General features: G+C 45.1%; 2 protein-coding genes across 13 annotated transcripts; both read right to left on the bottom strand.

Moving 5' to 3' along the window:
* Positions 1-1217: 1217 nt before the first annotated feature.
* CIART (circadian associated repressor of transcription) lies at positions 1218-7471 on the bottom strand. 6 transcript variants are annotated; one of them, XM_066372287.1, is made up of 6 exons: positions 7333-7450; positions 6416-6587; positions 6169-6244; positions 5579-5657; positions 5362-5473; positions 1218-2100 (listed from the first exon to the last, which is right to left on the bottom strand). In XM_066372287.1, exons 2-6 carry the CDS (start codon positions 6515-6517, stop codon positions 1576-1578), a joined length of 894 nt encoding a protein of 297 aa, XP_066228384.1. In that variant the 5' UTR covers positions 6518-6587; positions 7333-7450; the 3' UTR covers positions 1218-1575. The 6 variants fall into 6 exon arrangements, with proteins under 6 accessions (XP_066228384.1, XP_066228386.1, XP_066228387.1 ...); XM_066372289.1 differs by having other exon boundaries at positions 6416-6535; XM_066372290.1 differs by having other exon boundaries at positions 6416-6535; positions 7391-7432.
* A 1981-nt stretch (positions 7472-9452) lies between these two features.
* On the bottom strand, positions 9453-19680 carry C3H1orf54 (chromosome 3 C1orf54 homolog). 7 transcript variants are annotated; one of them, XM_066372280.1, is made up of 7 exons: positions 19657-19680; positions 19112-19175; positions 17420-17503; positions 16559-16617; positions 16066-16173; positions 10227-10328; positions 9459-9537 (listed from the first exon to the last, which is right to left on the bottom strand). In XM_066372280.1, the coding sequence occupies exons 2-6, from the start codon at positions 19155-19157 to the stop codon at positions 10230-10232; spliced, it is 396 nt and encodes a 131-aa protein (XP_066228377.1). In that variant the 5' UTR covers positions 19158-19175; positions 19657-19680; the 3' UTR covers positions 9459-9537; positions 10227-10229. The 7 variants fall into 7 exon arrangements, with proteins under 7 accessions (XP_066228379.1, XP_066228377.1, XP_066228374.1 ...); XM_066372277.1 differs by lacking the exons at positions 19112-19175; positions 19657-19680 and adding an exon at positions 19222-19464; XM_066372278.1 differs by lacking the exons at positions 19112-19175; positions 19657-19680 and adding an exon at positions 19222-19464 and having other exon boundaries at positions 10227-10325.
* Positions 19681-20465: the final 785 nt, after the last annotated feature.

Below are 20465 nucleotides of genomic sequence, written 5' to 3'. Positions count from 1 at the left end.
AATCAATGAACAACTAAGGTGCAGCAACAAAGAATTGATGCTTCTTATCTCTCTCCCTTCCTGTCTGTCTGTCCCTATCTGTCCTTCTTTGTCACCAAAAAAAAAAAAAAAAAAAGGAGAAAGGAGGAGAGAAGACAATCAGGCTCAAAAGGTTTTCAAGAAGGGGGCACCTAATCAAACTTGTAGGAGAAATAAATAATAAATAATTCGATAACAAATTGAAGTTACAACAGAAAGAGGGGTGATACAGCAAAAGTTCTGGAAGTGAAAGGTAACCAAACACACAAATAGAGAGGTTTGCCTTAGAAAGGAGGTCATGTTCTCTGAAATTAAAGGAGACAACTATTCACTGAGAACAGAGGACCTGAGACATAGGGGAAAGACATAACTAGCTTTGAGAAACGTTCTCAGTAGGCAATAAACAATAACTAAAATGACTGTGTAGTCTGATATACTGCCAAGGCTTAGAAGGGGAGAAGATATGGTTTTGGCAGAAAGTGAGACAAATGAGAAAGTATACTACAAGGAAAAGAATAGATGTAAGTAAATTCAGAGACTTTATTCTTGCTACCTAATAACATACAAGAGTGGGCAAAAGTAGGTTGACACATTTGTAATGAATACAATAATAATACAAGAATAAACTTTTACATACTCACAACTGTAAACCTACTTTTGCCAACCTCTGTATATCTAGCAGCTGCAACTATTTGATTAAGAGGTAGCACAGTATCTTTTTTTTCTTTTATTTAGTTATTTTAAATTTTATTTATTCATTTTAGAGAGAGGAGACAGGGACAGATAGAGAAGGGAGGAAGGAGCAGGAAGCATCAACTCCCAGATGTGCCTTGACTAGAGAAGCCTGGGGTTTCAAACCAGCGACCTCAGCGTTTCAGGTCGATGCTTTTACCCACTGCACCACCACAGGTCAGGCGAGGTAGCCCAGTATCTGAGGGGACATTCTAACAGTTCTAGGGCACCCCTTCCTCTTCAAAACTGGTGACCACAGTGCATGTTCTGGCTCTCGTGTCCTGCCTCTGGCAGATTACATATGTATTTATCCACAAGCATCAACAGCTTCCATCAAGGCAAAGAGCTATTGCAGAGCAGAAGAACCTGCTAGTCTGGGCCAGCTGGATGGTTACAAGAATGAGAGACACAAAGGGAAAGGTACTAGTCTCTGAGCCTGAATGAAAAAAGAAAGCCAGCTCGGAGCTCTGTAACTGTCTCAAGGGTGTTCCTTAGGAACACAGCAGCAGAGTCCCTCTTCCTTTCACAGAATTTATATTGTCCTCTCCAGCCTTTTAACTCGGTAGAGCTCAATTTCACAAACATTTCCACTTCCTGATTTTCTGCATCTCAGAGTATAAATACTGGTATTTGAAACGGAAGGTTTCAATCCCACCCCCACCCCAATCAGCAAACTGTTTAAGTAGAAAATTTCTTTAATCAGAAAAAATTTCTCTTCCCTCAACACAAATACACACAGTAAAAGTAAAATACATATATACACACACAAACATATAGAGAGACATATATTTGCACAAATTAGAAATCAAAGTCTCAAGTCCTGGATTAGGGGTTGAGAGGGTGGACATCAGGAGCAACTGAAGGATGGCTTCTCATCTGCTCTAGGTGTCCCACGGTCAACTCTCTGGCCATGGAGGGTGGATCACAAGGGGATAGCGTACAGCTCCAGTCTGATGGGAGAGTTACTGGCAAACTGTGGCAACGAGGTCCCTCTCCAGATAGTTTCTTAGGACAACCAGGGATGACAGGAGATGCTGTAGCAGGCGGAACTGGAGAGGTTGGGGCAGAGTAGGTGAAGGGGTGCTCTCCATGCTGGAGGAAAAGGATAACACCAATGCTGGCTCCAGTGCCTAAATGATCATGGCTAAAGGAGACAGTACCAGGGGAACTGAGAGGAGGGTTGCAAATTGGAGAGGTGTGGATCCAAGTGAGGTTCATAGCGGGCCACCCAGTGAGATGCCAAGGCTGCTTTGGTTTCCATACTAGATGTCTTAGCTGTGCCTGGTCCATCTTTTCCATGGGAGGTGCAGGAAAGGAAGTGGCTGGATAACTGTGGTGGCTTGGAAAATGCTAGAGATGGGGAGAAAAGAGAAAAGAAATTATGAGAAAACTTTTAGATGAACCCTACCTCGTTGCTTAACCCTCTGGTTTCCTTGGGACTGTTTGCAAAGCAAATATACCTTGTTTTATGCAACAGATAAGTTCCTGCCTGGTCATAATTAAATAAAAATTTTAGTAACCAAACTATACTTTCATTTAGTCAAATACTGGAGAGTCCACTATGCACTGTACGCTACATTAGGCACTGGATATTCACACATATACAAAATAAAAAGTCCCATGGGTTCTTATTACTTACAGTTCATTTAGAATTTCCTTTAATTGGAATCATCATTTCCCAACTTTTGTATTTTAAGTTCTAATTTCCTATGTTGAGTGCCTTAAGAAGTATAAATTAATATGCAGCCAAGATCCTCCTGCTTATTTTTTAAAAAGATTTTATTGATTTTAGAGAGAGAGAGAGAAAGGGGGGAAGTGCAGGAAGCATCAACTCATAGTAGTTGCTTCTTGTATGTGCTTTTTTGTTTGTTTGTTTGTTTTTGTTTTTTGTTGTTTTTTTTGTATTTTTCCGAAGCTGGAAATGGGGAATGGGGAGAGACAGTCAGACTCCCGCATGCGCCCAACCGGGATCCACCTGGCATGCCCACCAGGGGGTGACGCTCTGCCCACCAGGGGGCGATGCTCTGTTGCGACCAGAGCCACTCCAGCGCCTGGGGCAGAGGCCGAGGAGCCATCCCCAGCGCCCGGGCCATCTTTGCTCCAATGGAGCCTCGCTGCAGGAAGGGAAGAGAGAGACAGAGAGGAAGGAGAGGGGGAGGGGTGGAGAAGCAGATGGGCGCTTCTCCTGTGTGCCCTGGCCGGGAATCGAACCCGGGACCCCTTGCACACCAGGCTGACGCTCTACCACTGAGCCAACCGGTCAGGGCTCTTGTATGTGCTTTAATGGAGCAAGCCCAGGGTTTCGAACTGGCAACCTCAGAATTCCAGATCGATGCTCTGTCCATTGCACCACCACAGGTGAGACCTCTCTTGCTTATTTTTTAATTTCATTTTTATTGATATTTTCTTTCCCTAGGGTATCTATTTTTCTTAGATTTTATTTATTCATTTTAGAGAGGAGAGAGAGAAAGAAGAGGGGTAGGAGCAGGAAGCATCAACTCTCCCCATATGTGTCTTGACTGGGCATGCCCAGAACTTTGAACCAGTGACCTTGGCGTTCCAGGTTGACGCTTTATCCACTGCTCTACCACAGGTCAGGCAATTTCATTTTTCTTTTTAAATTTCATTTTTCAATTACAGTTTACATTCATTATTTTATATTAGTTTCAGGTGTACAGCATATTGGTTAGACAGTCATATACTTTACAAAGTGTCCCCTCCTATATTTCCAGTACCCACCTGGCACTTATACAGTTATTACAATATTACTGATTATACTCCCTATGCTGTACTTTACATTCTCATGACTATTTCATAACTACTAATGTGTACATCTTAATCCCTTCACCTTTTTCATCCAGTCCTCTAATCCAGTGGTCCCCAACCCCCGGGCCACGGACCGGTACCGGTCCATGGGCCATTTGGTACCAGTCCACAGAGAAAGAATAAATAACTTATATTATTTCTGTTTTATTTATATTTAAGTCTGAATGATGTTTTATTTTTAAAAAATGACCAGATTCCCTCTGTTACATCTGTCTAAGACTCACTCTTGACGCTTGTCTCGGTCACGTGATACATTTATCCGTCCCACCCTAAAGGCCGGTCCGTGAAAATATTTTCTGACATTAAACTGTCCGTGGCCCAAAAAAGTTTGGGGACCACTGCTCTAATCCCCTTACCCTCTGGCAACCATTAGTCTGTTCTCTGTATCTCTGAGTCTGTTTCTGTTTTGTTTGCTTGTTTATTTTGTTCTTTAGATTCCATATGTAAGTGAAATCATATGGTATTCGTCTTTCTCTAATTTATTTCACTCAGCATAATACCCTCTAGGTCCATCCATACTGTTGCAAATGGTAAGATTTCATTCTTGCCTGACTGGTGGTGGTGCAGTGGATGCAATGTCGACCTGGGATACTGAAGTCCCAAGTTTAAAATCCCAAGGTCGCAGGCTTGAGTGAGGGCTCATCCAGCTTAAGTGCAGGCTCACCAGACTGAGCATAGGGTTGCTGGCTTGAGCATGGGATCATGGAAATGGTCCCAAGGTTGCTGGCTTGAGCAAGGGGTCACTGGCTTGGCATGAACTACCCCCTCCTTAAAGGCACGTATGAGAAGCAATCAATGAATAACTAAAGTGCTGCAACTACAAGTTGATGCTTCTATGTCTCTCCCTTCCTGTCTCTCTCCCCTGCCCCTCGCTCTCGCTCACTAAAAAAACAAATAAATGATTTCATTCTTTTCCTCCTACTTTTTAAAATTGATTTTACAGAAAGAGAGGAGGAGGGAGGGAGAGGGAGAGGGGGCGAGAGAGAGAGAGAGAAACATCAATTTATTGTTCCACTTATTTATGCATTCATTGGTTGAATCTTGTTAGTGCCCTGACTTGGGGATCAAACCTGCAATCTTGGCATATCGGGATGATGTTCTGAGTCTAACCAACTGAGCTAGCTATCTTGCCAGGGACGCTCTGCTTATTTTCAAATCAATTATTCTCAAAGCAGTACCTGTGATTGATTGAAAACAAGGACTGTCTATTATCTACAGGAAACTTTCTCTTCCCTACCATTTGAGTGCCTCCTAAATACACTATTAATCAAAGGCCCAGAAAATAACACTGCCACACTAGGTCTAAGGCTCTATCCAACACTAGGTGCCCCACAGCTGCCAACCTCTCCCCCAATGATGTAATTCTTATGTCCAGTCCATTAAACCCATGCTTCTAGGGGGTCTGCTACAAGAATACTTGGACAGGAGTAAAAAGGAGAGGAAAGCATTTAAGAGGCACCAGAAGAGAAAGGATTTGCAGAGAGAAGCTGAAGCATGAATCACTTGGCCAAGTAAAAAAGCCTTCTGTATCTATGCAGACAACAGATAAGCTAGCTGCCCCATGAGGGTTAGGATTAAACTTCATGGAGTTCTTTTCAATGATAGAACAAAAAGCATTTAGGAATCAAGACAAGAAAGGAAGTTTCATCTTTCCCTTTCCTGAAAAGAAACTTGTTGAAAAGATGAAAAGACCCAGAAGGAAATGGAAGAGGGAACCTTTTTCTAAATGTACACTTAATTTCCTTGTTATTTTCCCACCTCTTCCTCATGTTTATAAGTTCTTACCCTGGTCAGCTGGTGCCTGCTATTACCCAATGATGACTTCTGGGCAGCTATGTGAGGAAACCAAGTCTTTAACATTCCTTCTACCTGTAGCAGGGTTCCCAGATAACGTTCTCTGTGAAAAAGGCATTAAAAAAATTAAGAGCGAAAAAAAGTAACAAGATAGGGTTTAAGATAACTCTTTTTATGAAGTACTGAAGAAAAAACTGGGAGAACTTACCCCATTTGTGGCTTCTGTAAAACACCTACAATTCGCTGGATCCTGTCCATTGCCACACTCTGCTGAAAACTGCTCAATCCTGGGTTCAGGGTTTGAGAAAGAGATCAAGGATTGAATTTCTTTTTTTTTTTTTAATTTTAATTTATTCTGTTTACATAGATTCTAGTGTTGAAGGATTGAATTTCAAGAATTCAGTCAGGTAAAGGAAGGACAAAGGGAGTCAGTTAATGGATCCACCAAAGAAATTAAGTCACAGAAGAAAAAGAAAACACCCAGGACCCAAAGTAAGACTTAAGAGAAAAACTCATTTAAAAGATATTTTAGCTCTGGCTGGCTGCTCAGTCATTAGAGTGCATCATTCTGAAACGCCAGGGTTGCAGGTTGGATCCTGAGTCAGGGCACATACGGAAGGGACTAGTGAATGCACAACTAAATAGAACAAATGAATGCTTACCCCCCCTCCCCTTCCTCTCTCTATCTCTCTAAGATCAATCAATAAAAAAATAAAAAGAAAAACATTTTAAAAGAGAGGAAGAGGAGAGAGAGAGAGAGAACCTAGCTCAGATGAATGCGACTAATCAGGTAATTACCTCTTTCAAAGCGACCCATCTTCAGGCCATTCAGTAAGTCTGTGAGAGGGCGTATGAATCCTTGGAGCTCTTTACACTGTAGGAAAACCGGGCAAAGGCTATTAGAATACCAAGCATTGCCTACATCAGTACTGATTCTTCTTCTATCTCCAAATCTAGGAGCCAAGACTATCCTCACAGAGTCCTTACTAACCAGCAGGGTGGTAAGACATTCCAGTAGTGTCTTCTTTCCCCAGCTTTCTCTTACCTTCTGAGCAAAGAGCAGGTCCCCTTCTGTGGTACAACCATGGATATTTAGACTGGTCTCCAATTTCCGATATCTTGATCTTTTGACCCCAGATCTTGCCATAGGAGAAGCCAAGCCCGGCTGTTCCAAGTGAGAAGCTCTATGTTGGTTACTGGAAACCTTGGGTCGTTGCCTGAGGCGGATAGGACCTGGGCTGGGCCAAGAACCTCCCCTCTGCCCAACAGTGCCTGGCCTGGGGCCATGGGCCCTCTTGTCCTCCCCCTCACTATCGGAGGGGAAGCCAAAGTCACTGTTCACTGGGGAGGTAGAAAAAGAGGAAGGTAGAGAGGAAGAAGAATAAGAAGAAACGCTAGATGGTGAATCCATAGGTTCAGAAGCAGGGGCTGGAGAGCAGCTCCCGGGTACCCAAAGATCGGACCTGCAACTGAAGAGCAAAGCGAAGGAATCTGAAATCAGAATCTGAGAATTAAGACTGGGAAACTGGGGTGTACTGTATGGGATAATCTTATCTCTTCTCTCCTTCCCCAATATTACCTGTCTCAGAGACAGTAGAAAAAGCCATTTCCCCCGCTTCCATTAAAGAATCTGACTCTCTGGCCTCCGCAGCGCAGCTCTTAGCCTGACAGACTTCAGTTTTTTCTTCCCTCACTTGAGAGTAAATACCAGACTTGACACCTTCCCCAGTCTGGCCCATTGTTCGCCTCATCCCGCAGCGAACCTCTACCTCAGGTCACGCCACCTGCGAGCGTTCAATCTCCGGTACTGGAACGCACTTAGTGACTCCGCAGGAACCACCTCCGACAGACACCTCCCACCTCTTCCTAGTCTTTCTGATCAGGACCTCTGTTCCAGACCCTCTCGGGTCGCTCTGCCACGTGATACGATCCCTCCCAATACCAAGAGGACCCTAAACCTACTCTCTCTGGAGCTGATCCTCCCGCGCAGACGGCTATCGATCCTCCCAGGTCTACTCACGAGTGTGGATCGGCTCAGCCCAGGTTGTCTCCAGCTCCTCCGACTCTCCCGAACTCAGCCACCCACCTCCGCCTCTCTCCCAGTGGGTCCCGCCCCTTCCCCCTCCCAGACACGTGCAGCTCCGCACGTGCCTTCCTCCTGCGTACTCAGACCTCGTACTCATTGGTCTTATGCCGGTGGCACGTGATTGTAGTTACTGAAGTCCATATTCCATTTGCTACAGCATACAGGGGCTTGGCCAATAGAGAGGCAGTGGGTGATAATTGGCTGGAAGGGCAGCATTCCGTGCTCCGCCCCTACATGCTTCTCGCGTAGGGGACACGGTGAAGAGAAAAGGAGGAGGATGGAAAAAGAGTGGAAAAGTAGGGAGGGGAGGAAAAGGGCGGAACCCGTGGCCTTATTTAGGATAGTGGTGCGCCGGGAACGCGTGGCTGGAGTGTGCAGACTGGTTGTGACCTGAGGTGCGCGCCTCGAGATATGGGACTCCTGGCACCTTCTTGGGAGCCGACCCCTCTGCCCCCTCTTTGAGCGCCTCGGGTCACGATTGCAGCAAGTGGAACTATCAACGCCTTGCGTATGCAACGTGTGTGAAAATGGATGCGTGTTACTGTGATCCTCTGCCCCTTTCGGTGACCCAGCCCTCGTGATTCCTCGGTCTATTTACCGCACCCTCCTCTTTCTCCTACAAGCTGAGTGCCTCCTGCCCTGCTGGGTGAGGAGGGTGGGGACTGCCGCCGAGAACATAGCGTCCTCTCTCGGGCTCCCCGCAGAGGCTGCTCCTCCAGCCCTTTCCTTACATAACCCGCCATGCACGTTACCTGCTCAGATGCCAGCTCGCCACGACTCTAAAGGTCAAAGCCGAACTCGATTGTTCCTGAATTTTCTACCCTGGCTCCTCAGGCCCTGCGCCCTGAATTCTGTGATTCCTAGTAAGGGAACGGAATGGACGAGGTCCCCAATCTCCTAGATTATGCGTTTGTACTGTTTCAGTTTCTTCATTTCTCCCGTAGAGATTCGAAAGGCTTTGAAGGAGGGAAGGTGACAAGTTCAGAGTTTTACTATTCGCTGCCCCTTGAAGTATTGAAATACTACAGTGGAGAGAGGAGATAGGAGCTCAGGGACTGTAGGCTGATTGAAGCTGTGACATCGAAGAGCCCGCAAGGGGGCAGCCCAGTTCTGATTAGGATCCCTAAGGTGGGTGGAGGGGGGCGGGGAGAATGTCCCAGCTTGCTCTAATTACTAACTGGAAGACATTGTTGGGTGGGGGTGAGGGGTGAAGTGGTGTGAATTTTTAGAATCTATTCTAAGGAATTTTTGATATTTTACACATATTTTTAAAAGATTTTATTTAGCCTGACCTGTGGTGGTGCAGTGGATAAAGCATCGACCTGGAATGCTGAGGTTGCCGGTTCAAAACCCCAGGCTTGCCTGGTCAAGGCACATATGGGGGTTGCTTCCTGCTCCTCCCCTTCTTCTCTCTCTCTCTCTCTCTCTCTCTCTCTCTCATTCTCTCTACTCTGTCTCTCTAAAAATGAATAAATAAAATCTAATATATATATATTTAAAAAGATTTTATTTATTCACTTTAGAGAGAAGAGATCAAGAGTGAGAGAGAGAGAAGGGGTGGCAGGAGCCGGAAGTATCAACTCCCATATGTGCCTTAACCAGGCAAGCCCAGGATTTTGAACCGGTGACTTTAGCATTCCAGGTCAACACTTTATCCACTGTGCCACCACAGTTCAGGTGATATTTTATGTATTTTAACTGTGCTTATTTTATAAAAAGAAAAAAGTGTTATAAATTTCAGCTCTTCCCACAGTTTTAACACTATATGTAATAAAACAAAGCAATAGAATTAGAGGGAATTATGGACTATGAATAAACCTGTTGTTTGTTAGTTCTCTTCTCTATTCTTCCCCAAATTTCAGGTTTATTCACAGTCCTAATAACTCCCTCTAATACTATTGTCACCTAACTTCCTTTCTAATCTACCATATCCCAGTGCTCTCTTTAGTGTTGTGCCTTTGGAACATACCCTCATGAACGAATGAAATAGAGACTAACCAGATGATGTCATTTATTTATTTTATCTTCCAATTTTCTCTTCCCAAATCCCCATCCAAAGAGTCATATCAGCCTTCTCTCTCCTAAAAAAAGCAAAGAAAGGAAAACAGTAACAACAACCAAGTTCAGGGGACTCAGGAAACCCCTCCATGCCCCCTACCTCTATGAAAACTCCCCAGATTTCATGTTCTCAGCTAATTTCTCCATGACAGCTCCTGGAAGATGTGTCTCCTCCCTTTTTCACCCCTTTCTTCCTGCTAAATCTCTTCATGCTCCATAGTTCTTTAGAATCCCAACTCAAATTCCTTCCCTAGGATACAGGTTTCTATTCCCTCCTTCTTTCCCCCACCACCTCTCCCCTGCATTAGGGAACTGCCACCCCTTCAGCCTCTGAACTTTGTCTCTAATCAGCCAAGTTATTGGGCCCCTCCCCTTTTGCCCTCTGGCACTTGCCATTAAATCACTCCAGGCTGGAACCACCTTTAATTCCTAAAGGCAGGGTGGAAACCTGGAGAGGTTTCTTCTCCATTCTACCTGCTTCTGCTCTAGAAGGTCCTGAAATTCTCCCAGTTCAGAAAAAAAGTAATGACTTATATTACAAAATTCTTTGTTTCAACATCTCCTAAACTTCCTTAAAAATAGATAAGATTTTTCTAAATGTGATTTCTCTTCTTTTAAGCATCTGGGAATTGACTGGGCTGGAGACACTAGCCAGAGATAGCGGTCAAAATTGCGTCACAGACTACCCCAAGGCCAGTGGCCGCACTCTCACCTTCTACGTGAAATACATCCACCCCTGAAGGAGGGCCCAGGACAGGAGGAAGGAAACAGGACACTGAAGACTGGATACAGCCTGGTTCATAGCTGGACTCTGCTAAAATATAGATATCCCCCCACAGTAGGCCAGTGTCATCCTTCCTACTACCCCTCCCCCCAAAAGATAGCCATCTCTTTATACCAGCCTTTGTCTTTCTTTCCTCTGAGGGTAGAGAAAGACCAGCTTTCCTCCCCCTCACTATAAAAAATCCTGTGCCTTTCAGCCATTCCTGACTGTACCAAGGAGGCCCAACTCAATTCAATATGTATTTTTTATTTGATATGTGCCAGTCACTGTGCTATGTGCTAGAGGAGGGATATAAATTAAGGAGGGATATGATTAAGACGTGGCTCCTATTCAAGGAGTTTATAATCTAAAGGGAGCCTGTTGTATACTTTAAAATATTTATCTTTTTTTGTGAGACAGAGAGACAGAGAGAGGGACAGATAGGGACAGACAGACAGGAAGGGAGAGAGCTGAGAAGCATCAGTTCTTCATTACGGCTCCTTAGTTGTTCACTGATTGCTTAATTGCTTTCTCATATTGTGATAAGGTGCCAAGGAATTGCAAAAATTGTTAAAATTAGGTTTGTTTTTTTTTTGTTTGTTTGTTTTTTTGTATTTTTCCAAAGCCAGAAACAGGGAGGCAGTCAGACAGACTCCCGCATGCGCCCGACCGGGATCCACCTGGCACGCCCACCAGGGGGCGATGCTCTGCCCATCCGGGGCGTCACTCTGTTGCGACCAGAGCCACACTTGCGCCTGAGGCAGAGACCACAGAGCCATCCTCAGTGCCCGGGCCAACTTTGCTCCAATGGAGCCTCGGCTGCCGGAGGGGGAGAGACAGAGAGGAAGGAGAAGGGGAGGGGTGGAGAAGCAGATGGGCGCTTCTCCTGTGTGCTCTGGCCGGGAATCGAACCTGGGACTCCTGCACGCCAGGCTGACGCTCTACCACTGAGCCAACCAGCCAGGGCTAAAATTAGTTTTTTGTGTTTTTTTTTCAGAGACAGAGAGTCAGAGAGAGGGATAGATAGGGACAGACAGACAGGAATGGAGAGAGATGAGAAGCATCAATCATTAGTTTTTTCGTTGTGACATCTTAGTTGTTCATTGATTGCTTTCTCATGTGTGCCTTGATTGTGGGGCTACAGCAGACCGAGTAATCCCTTGCTCGAGCCAGAGACCTTGAGTCCAAGCTGGTGAGCTTTGCTCAAACCAGATGAGCCCGCACTCAAGCTGGCGACCTCGGGGGTCTCGAACTTGGGTCCTCTGTATCCCAGTCCGATGCTCTATCCACTGTGCCACCACCTGGTTAGGCAAAATTAGTATTTTAAAAAGGAAAAGTCAGGCCCCCTTACCCCTTCTTTCTATAGAGAATGGAAAGAGAAGAATGCAGGAACTTCCTGGCTTACAAGGACAACTGGGTCACCTAGTCATAGTTTAGCTGATTCCTAGAATTCTCTGCAAGGGTGGCTGAGGCTACTTGCCACACAGAACAAAGAAGATAGAACTTATCTGAAAACCTTAGAAAACAATGTTTATGTACCTTAATCAAGAATTCCTATACCCAGACTCACCCTCCCATCCTAAAGTCATAAGAGTAACGTATACCTCTAGACCAGGGGTCCCCAAACTACGGCCCGCGGGTCGCATGTGGCCCCCTGAGGCCATTTATCTGGCCCCCGCTGCACTTCTGGAAGGGGCACCTCTTTCACTGGTGGTCAGTGAGAGGAGCACATTGACCATCTCATTAGCCAAAAGCAGGCCCATAGTTCCCATTGAAATACTGGTCAGTTTGTTGATTTAAATTTACTTGTTCTTTATTTTAAATATTGTATTTGTTCCTGTTTTATTTTTTTACTTTAAAATAAGATATGTGCAGTATGCATAGGGATTTGTTCATAGTTTTTTTTTATAGTCCAGCCCTCCAATGGTCTGAGGGACAGTGAACTGGCCCCCTGTGTAAAAAGTTTGGGGACCCCTGCTCTAGACAAAGGGATCACAAGCTTCTCCTTACCCACTCCAAGCAGTACTTGATTTTGTATAAAAGTAGGCTCAGCCTGACCAGGCGGTGGCGCAGTGGATAGAGCATTCAGATGGGATGCCAAGGACCCAGGTTCAAGACCCCGAGGTCGCCAGCTTGAGCACGGGTTCATCTGGTTTGAGCAAAGCTCACAAGCTTGGACCCAAGGTCGCTGGCTCGAGCAAGGGGTTACTCGGTCTGCTGAAGGTCCACGGTCAAGGCACATATGAGAAAGCAATCAATGAACAACTAAGGTGTTGCAACGCGCAACAAAAAACTAATGATTGATGCTTCTCATCTCTCTGTTCCTGTCTGTCTGTCCCTGTCTATTCCTCTCTCTGACTTTCTCTCTGTCTCTGTAAAAAAAAAAATAAAAAAAAATAAAATAAAATAAAAAAATATGTATATTTATATATATATATAAAATAAAAATTAAAATAAAAAAAAAAAGCAGGCTCAGAACTGTATGAGGCCCTACCCTACATGATTTGGGATTGTGCCCTGTGTAGCTAGCTGGATAATTAATAAACTCCTCAAAATTTCTTCTATAACCTGCCTTGGTGCCTCTATGTAACCAGCGGATTACACTACTTTATAACATTTGAGGGCTTGTCCAGGATTCCAGTGTTCCACGTCACCGGGTAGAGACACCCAAATCAGCTGGCCTCTCTGGAAGGTTGCCTGACCCCACTGGATCTCTAGGAGGGGTGCCCCCTGAGACATTCCAGGCCTCCAGTTTTCCTGTGGGTCTCAGACACCTTCTCAGCAGACACCCCCGGTCCCTAAAACTCGACAATTCTGCAGAGAAATCGAGGAGTGTAAATTTTTACCTCTGGAGGCAAGTAAGGCAAATCTTTTGCTTTACTGAATTCTAGCTTTCAGTCTGTTTTGAATTCTAGCTTTTCTGTTTGTGACTATTAATAATAGTCAATCTGGAACTATTACAAAAAAGGATTGATGCACCTGACCAGGTGGTGGCGCAGTGGATAGAGCATCAGACTGGGATGCAGAGGACCCAGGTTCAAGACCCCAAGGTCGCCAGTTTGAGCACGGGCTTATCTGGTTTGAGCAAAGCTCACCAGCTTGGACTCAAGGTCGCTGGCTCGAGCAAGGGGTTACTCAGTCTGCTGAAGGCCCACGGTCAAGGCACATATGAGAAAGCAATCAATGAACAACTAAGGTGTCGCAATGAAAAACTGATGATTGATGCTTCTTATCTCTCTCCATTCCTGTCTGTCTGTCCCTATCTATCCCTCTCTCTGACTCTGTCTCTGTAAAAAAAAAAAAAAAAAAAAGGATCGATGCGATCGGACTTACACAATAGTCTCTCCAGGGCCAAGATGTTGGTGGAGAGTTATGTCCTGCCTTGGACTTTCCGAGACACATTTGTTTGTGCTCTCAGGGAAGACAATTAATGGGGATGTCTGTTTGTGCTCTCAGAAGACATTAGTGGGGACTGAGTAAGTCATGTCTCGGACTTCCTGGACACGTCTGTTTGTGCTCTCAGGGAAGTCAATTAGTGGGGGTTGAGTTAGTCCTGCCTCGGACTTCCAGGGACACCTTTGTGCTGTTGTCCATGTCGAGATCTCATTCTTTGCTTTTATTGTTTCTGTCTGAAAACCCTTGAGTGACTGATGTGTGAGTGGGGATCTCTGGTACCTGCACCTGAGTTTCCAGTTTGTGGCTCCATGGTGAATAACTATGGAGTCCGAGTGGGCTCCAACTTGCAGTTCTTTGGCGATCTTCATACAGCTTAGGGTGGTATCAGACACTCTCTGATCCCAGTCGGGGCTTTATACCGACCCACCAATGCTAAGAGATGCCTAAGCTCCTGTGAGGAACATGGCCAGGCGACCACCTGAAAGGCCCCTGATGGGGCATCCCCTTCCCTTGTCCATTGAACTGTGCCTAAAAGTCAAGTGTAAATGTAAATAGAAATTGTCTGTTTTGTAGGTTCTCTTTGTCAGGAAAATCTCTGGTGTAATTTTTCTAAAGTCTTTCATTGTGTCTTTTTCTTGAATTGAGTGGCAGGGAGGTAAACAGACCGGCTCCTGCATGCGCCTGACCTGATCTACCTGCAAGCCCCCTACCGGGTAGAAGCTCCTACCTGGCCAATCAATGCTCTGCCCATCTGGGGCTGCTGCTCCATTGCTCGGCAACTGAGCTATTTTAGTGCAGTGCCTGGGGCCAACTTGCTCAAACCTTTAGAGCCATGATTGCAGGAGAGGAAGAGAGAGAGAGAGAGAGAGAGAGAGAGAATGGGGAAGGGTGGAGAAGTAGATGGTTGCTTCTCCTGTGTGCCCTGATTGGAAAACTAACCCAGGACTTCCACACGTGCTGGGCCAATGCTCTACTGCTGAGCCAAACGGCCAGGGCCTCATCTACCCTCAAGAACTTACTAGGTTCTCTGTTTCTTGTAGGTCCAAACATCAGCCTGACACTTCAGTTTCTTTATAATTTTGCCCTATCTTTCCATATGTGAAATTACTAAACAAATATTAAGAGTCTTGTAAATTTTATTTTTTTCTTAAATTCTTACTCTTCCTTTACATATACCCTCTTCTCACAAAACATGCCACGTTGTTCTATCCCCCTTGTCAATCCAGCTCTTTCATTCTTGGAATAACTATTCTTCTTTCTAATTGCTGTTATCCTTTTATAATATACCACCAATCAAAAGCTTGCTGCCAGCCCTGTGGTGGCTCAGTGGATGGAGTGTCGACCTGGAGTGCTGAGGTCGCTGGTTCAAATCCCTGGGCTTGCCTAGTCCAAGCACATACAAGAAGCAACTACTACAGAGTTGATGCTTCCCAATTCTCCGCCCCCTTCTCTCTCTGTCTCTCTAAAATCAATAAATAAAATCTTGGAAAAAAAAAAAAAGAGCCTGACCTGTGGTGGCACAGTGGATAAAGCATCGACCTGGAAATGCTGAGGTCGCCGGTTCGAAACCCTGGGCTTGCCTGGTCAAGGCACATATGGGAGTTGATGCTTCCTGCTCCTCCCCCCTTCTCTCTCTGTCTCTCTCTCCTCTCTCTCCCTCTCTGTCTCTGTCTCTCTCCCCCTCTCTCTCTCCTCTCTAAAAATGAATAAATTAAAAAATTAAAAAAAAAAAAAAAAAAAAAAAGCTCACTTATTCTTCAAAGTGTATCTCAAGGACAGTCACCTTCTAAAAGTCTTCCAGACAACTCCTGTACTGATTTCTCTCCTTCCACTGCCTTAAAGCACTTGTTGGACATGTTTTCTTTGAACATATGTACCCTGATTTATTGATGTCACCCTAGTAAAATTAAAAAAAAAAAACTACTTAGAAAAAAAAAGCAAAGCACTTGTCTAGGTAATATGCTTTTCAAATTTGTATGTAATTTAACATTGTTATAAATCTTTTCATTTTGTTCTAAATGTTTTATAAATGTAAGCTTGGGTTTTATGAATACTTTGAGGGCAATAACAACATCATAGATTTATTTTTCATCAGCAGCAGGATCCTTAGATGCTTCAAGCATGGGTCACACACACACATTACATATTGAACTGAAATTTAACTGCACTAAATCTTTCCAGGGTTCTGTAGACAAGGTTAGTATTAAATCTCAGTGAAAGAAATGGTGGCAGGCTGAGATGAACACTTGCATTGTAATATTAGTTACTTGGTTTCCCCATCCACCAAAGCCGGGTATTCCAATCCTTCCTCGGTTCCGTATCACCATCCCTGGGATCTCTTCAGGGTAAGGGATGTCTCATCTTCCACCCGCCTTGTTCCCAATTAACTCACTGTTTCCATTGTCACTGGTTTCACTGTTACAGGCCTCTGATGGTCTGCAAGTTCTGCTTTACCACTAATGGTAGATTCATCTGCTTTCATTTTCTTATCCAACTTGTTCTGTCCTCAATAGGATTAGAAAACAAAAAATTATCATTTCCATATGATATCCTCATAGACTCTCTTTCATCTCTCCTGTCTCCCCTCACCTCCACACCCTCTAAGACTTAAACTCAAGGATCCCCTACCTTATGTTTGCATGGATTGTGTACCCATCCCATTCACTAATTCCCTTGACTCAAGGACTACTCCTCCCTCTCTGTGTCTTAACCTGCTGGGTTTCTGCTTCATTCTCTTCCCCAACTATGATAACAGGTCTATTTTGTGCCACTACCCAGTTTAATTTCACCTAACTCATTTTTATTCCTGCTAATAATTTATATTTCAACATTGCCCAGTTTCTTTTTCACTATTACCTATTCTGATCCTCTTAGATGTCACTCACCAGCCTGTCCTCTGACTCAAATATGGAGTAATCAACAGTGAAATTTGCACCAAAGTCATCTGGGGAGGAGAAAACAATCAGTAATAATGAAAGAGAGGTAGAACTACATTTAGAAATGAGAAGAGGAAGAAATTGCTCAGAACACTTCAATTTGCTCAAGTTGTAAAACTGACTGGTATAATCTAATTCTAATGTACTTTAATGTGAAAAATGTGAATGTGTATGCATTCATATTTTCAATCTAACATCTAAGATAATTTACAGATTTGAAATTTTTTTGAATTGTTTCAACCAGTTTCCAAAGAATTGAAAATTGCTAACTTCAGAAATAACATCATGAGCCTTGACAGTTTTTGCTCATAGCAAAATTTCTTTCTGCCCTGGCCGGTTGGCTCAGCAGTAGAGTGTTGGCCTGGCATGTGGATGTCCCAGATTCAATTCCCAGTCAGGGCACACAGGAGAAGCAACCATCTGCTTCTCTACCCCTCCCCCTTGTCTCTCTCTCTCTCTTTCTCTCTCTCTCTCTCTCATCCCATCCTGCATCCATGGCTTGATTTGAGCAATTTGGCCCTGGGCACTGAAGATGGCTCCATAGCCTCAGCTCAAGCTAAAGAACTCAGTTACTGAGCAGTGAATCAGTGGCTCCAGATAGGCAGAGTACCCTTCTGTAGGGGGCTTGCCAGGTGGGTGCTGGTCAGGGTGCAAGTGGGAGTCTGCCTCTCTGCTTCTAAGTAAAAAGAAGAAAAAAAAAGTTCTCTCTGATCCAGCTGCTCTATTGCAAAGGGAAAGGCAAGGTCTCAGAACTAAGTATCCCTCAAACCTCTTTCCATTCTACTAAAGGTATGCCTTTTACATACTCACCATAATTGGGGGTGACTGTGTAATAATAGATCACCTGATAATAATCATCCTCTTCTAGTCCTTCTTCATCTTCATATTTTTGTCCTATGGGGATAATAACTAGAGGTCAAGAGGCATCTGGAACTTCTTAGCAACAAGGACACCTGAGGTTGAGCTCAGCTCTATCAGTTTACTTTCCTTTGGCCTCGCCTCCAAAGGTCAGACTATCTCCCTGTCTCTGCACCTCTAAACTCTTCTTCATCTTCTGGGCTCCATGTCTGTGATGAGGCTTCTTTCTCTGTGTCCTTTCAATCTGGGAATTCCCAGAACAGAAAACAGATCCCTTCACATACTGTAAATCCAAAACAAGAACTAAACCTTAAAAATGTAGGAAGCAGAGAGAGAGAGAGACCAGAAATTAAAAGCTCCAAATCTACTGTATGTTCTAGACTGCATGGTTTTTCTGAGTTTTCTTATGCATGGCTCTCACAAATGACGAACACGCACACTATTAAGTGGTTTTGGGTTTTTTTGGTACTTTTCTGAAGCGAGAAGCGGGGAGGCAGAGAGACAGACTCCTGCATGTGCCCCGACCAGGATCCACCCGGCATGCCCACTAGGGGGCGATGCTCTGCCCATCTGGGGCATTGCTCCATTGCAGCTGGAGTCATTCTAGTGCCTGAGGCGGAGGCCATGGAGCCATCCTCAGTGCCCAGGCCAACTTTGCTCCAATGGAGCCCTGGCTGTGGGAGGGGAAGAGAGAGAGAGGAAGGAGAGGGGGAAGGGTGGAGAAGCAGATGGGTGCTTCTCCTGTGTGCCCTGGCCAGGAATCGAACCTGGTACTTCCACATGCCAGGCTGACGCTGTACCACTGAGTCAACCAGCCAGGGCCCACCATTAAGCTTCTGAACTTGTATTTTAGTTCCAGTTTTACTGCTAACTAGCAGAATCACTCTAAACAAACCATTTTACATCTGTTTTCTTAAAATGAGTCAGCTGGACTGTAAATTACCCATCTGTATTCATTTTTCTTCTTTCCTGGGACTGAAAATATGTGACTTGGATATGATTGGATCAAGAACTCTCCGCCTCCTGCAAAAACATTTCCCTAAGCTCCTTGAAGTCTCTCCCTGAACCACAGCAATGACACAAGAATCTGGAGGAAAAGGAAACAATGAGAGGACCTGGCTGACTGAGAACAATGGAGGGAAGGAGCTGCGCTACTTTTCAGACAGTGTTCCTGAAGGCACCCAATTCTTCACCACCCTAAAATATCACCCTCACTTCCCTCCCTTTAAAAGGCTTTTTTCCTCCAACATTCTGGGGAGAAAGATATCCTGGCTTCCCTCACTAGTTTCAGACTGCCCCACCTTCAGAGTCTACCTCTCTGTCACTCTCACATCAACCCCTGTCATTTTGTCCAATCCGGTGGTGATGGTGAGCGCAGTTCATTCTTGTTAGGACCTTGCCGATTCTGGGGTTTCATCCTCATCAGCTGTCCCTTTTTGACAGGACTCTGCTTTCCTCCCTCTTTCCTGGCTCTATTTCCCAGCTCCCCTACCACCCCCAAAACACTGAACTGTGGCACAGATAAGAGAGTGTTATCACTCACTGTTGAATTGCACTTAGTCACCCTCCCCTCATTTTCTTTTCTCCCACTCCATTTGTGGTAGAAGATCTGGCCCTTAAGCTCAGGGAGAGAAGTGAACTCACCCAGAATAAGTGGCACAGCAAGGATGGCTACGAAGAGGACATCCATTCTGGATACTGCACTTTACTGTATAAGTAAAAAAGGAAATTACAGCGTTTCCCACCAGACTTACTCCGCCTATGGCCCTCCTCCAAAGCAGTGAGCTGCAGCAACTCCTCTCTGGGGGATGGTTGTGGAATTCCCCTCCCACTTGCTGACTGGATCATCAGTTTCTACTGGGCTTGTCCTCAGCCAGAGCTGCCCATAGTGAGAGAGGCAAAGTGGGTTTCGACAGGAACATGTTCATTGAGCTCTCCCAGCTCCAGATTAGATCCATTCAGGATTCCTGCTGCCACTAATCAGAACAACAACAAAAGAACCCCCACCCCCACTACTAAGAAGCTTCTATTAGTAAGCCCTCTCTCTTCCTGTCCCAGTAAAGCCCGAGCTCTACGTCAATCAGGCGTCCCTGATTCGACTTCCCCACACAGTGGACACTCCTGCTTAACAGCAGGACTGGCAGCTTCTTTGAGACTACTCTTGAGGTGGCTATGAGGACGCTACTTACCAGTACTGATACCAACTGTCACTGGAGGAAAGACATGACCGACACACAAGTTAGCTGCAACAGACACACGGGCAGTTTATTACTCACAAATCCTATGGCGTGCCTGGGAACAGCTTAAGGGGGCCCCGTCAGCATGCTCCTCTTGGCTGTCCTTGGTCAGAGCAGTGTGGAGACAGTTCATGTTCAGGTTGGAGTCTGGACGACTAACTGCAGCTGCAGGCCCCTGGCTTTAATACCCTGCTGGCATATGCCTTCTAACAGATGTTAATCTACAGTATTATCACATCAAACAACCTTTTCGGGAGTTCCTAGCAGGGAACCCTTTTTATGTTAATCTACCAAAATGTCACATCAAGCCACTTTTAAGGTGTTGGTAGGGAAGGTCCTTGTTTATGTTAAACTACAGAGTTATGACATCAAGCCACTTTTTATCTATATATAACTTCACACACATACTAGCTGGGACCTGCGTGAAAGGCAGAGTTTACCTGTCATATCTGTACAGACTAGATTTAATTCCTGTCCAGACATCATAGCCTTATTTACTTGACTTAGTGGCTTTTTTTCTGAAATGAGAAGCAGTGAGGCAGAGAGACATTCCCACATGCACCTGATGGGGATCCACCTGGCAAGCCCACTAGGGGGTAATGCTCTGCCCATCTGGGGCATTGCTCCATTGCAACTGGAGCCATTCTAGCGCCTGAGGCTGGGGGGGGGCTATGGAGCCATCCTCAGTGCCTGGGCCCACTCTGCTCCAATGAAGCCTTGGCTGTGGGAGGGGAAGAGAGAGATAGAGAGAAAGGAGAGGG

This window comes from Saccopteryx leptura, chromosome 3, assembly GCF_036850995.1.
Source record: "Saccopteryx leptura isolate mSacLep1 chromosome 3, mSacLep1_pri_phased_curated, whole genome shotgun sequence".
NCBI classification, from domain to species: domain Eukaryota; kingdom Metazoa; phylum Chordata; class Mammalia; order Chiroptera; family Emballonuridae; genus Saccopteryx; species Saccopteryx leptura.
The sequence above is the reverse complement of the archived record's forward strand: the minus strand, read 5'-3'. Positions and strand labels throughout refer to the sequence as shown.

Coding starts and splice junctions, on each gene's coding strand:
- CIART (XM_066372286.1), bottom strand. CDS start 6,781: ATGGATTCACCATCTAGCGTTTCTTCTTATTCTTCTTCCTCTCTACCT. Junction 6,245..6,415: donor ACCTGCTCTTTGCTCAGAAG/GTAAGAGAAAGC, acceptor GTTTTCCTACAG/TGTAAAGAGCTCCAAGGATT. Junction 5,474..5,578: donor TTACAGAAGCCACAAATGGG/GTAAGTTCTCCC, acceptor CCTTTTTCACAG/AGAACGTTATCTGGGAACCC.
- C3H1orf54 (XM_066372277.1), bottom strand. CDS start 19,315: ATGATCCAGTCAGCAAGTGGGAGGGGAATTCCACAACCATCCCCCAGA. Junction 17,504..19,221: donor GGAGGAGGGCCATAGGCGGA/GTAAGTCTGGTG, acceptor TTATCCCCATAG/GACAAAAATATGAAGATGAA. Junction 16,618..17,419: donor CACAGTCACCCCCAATTATG/GTGAGTATGTAA, acceptor TCTCCTCCCCAG/ATGACTTTGGTGCAAATTTC.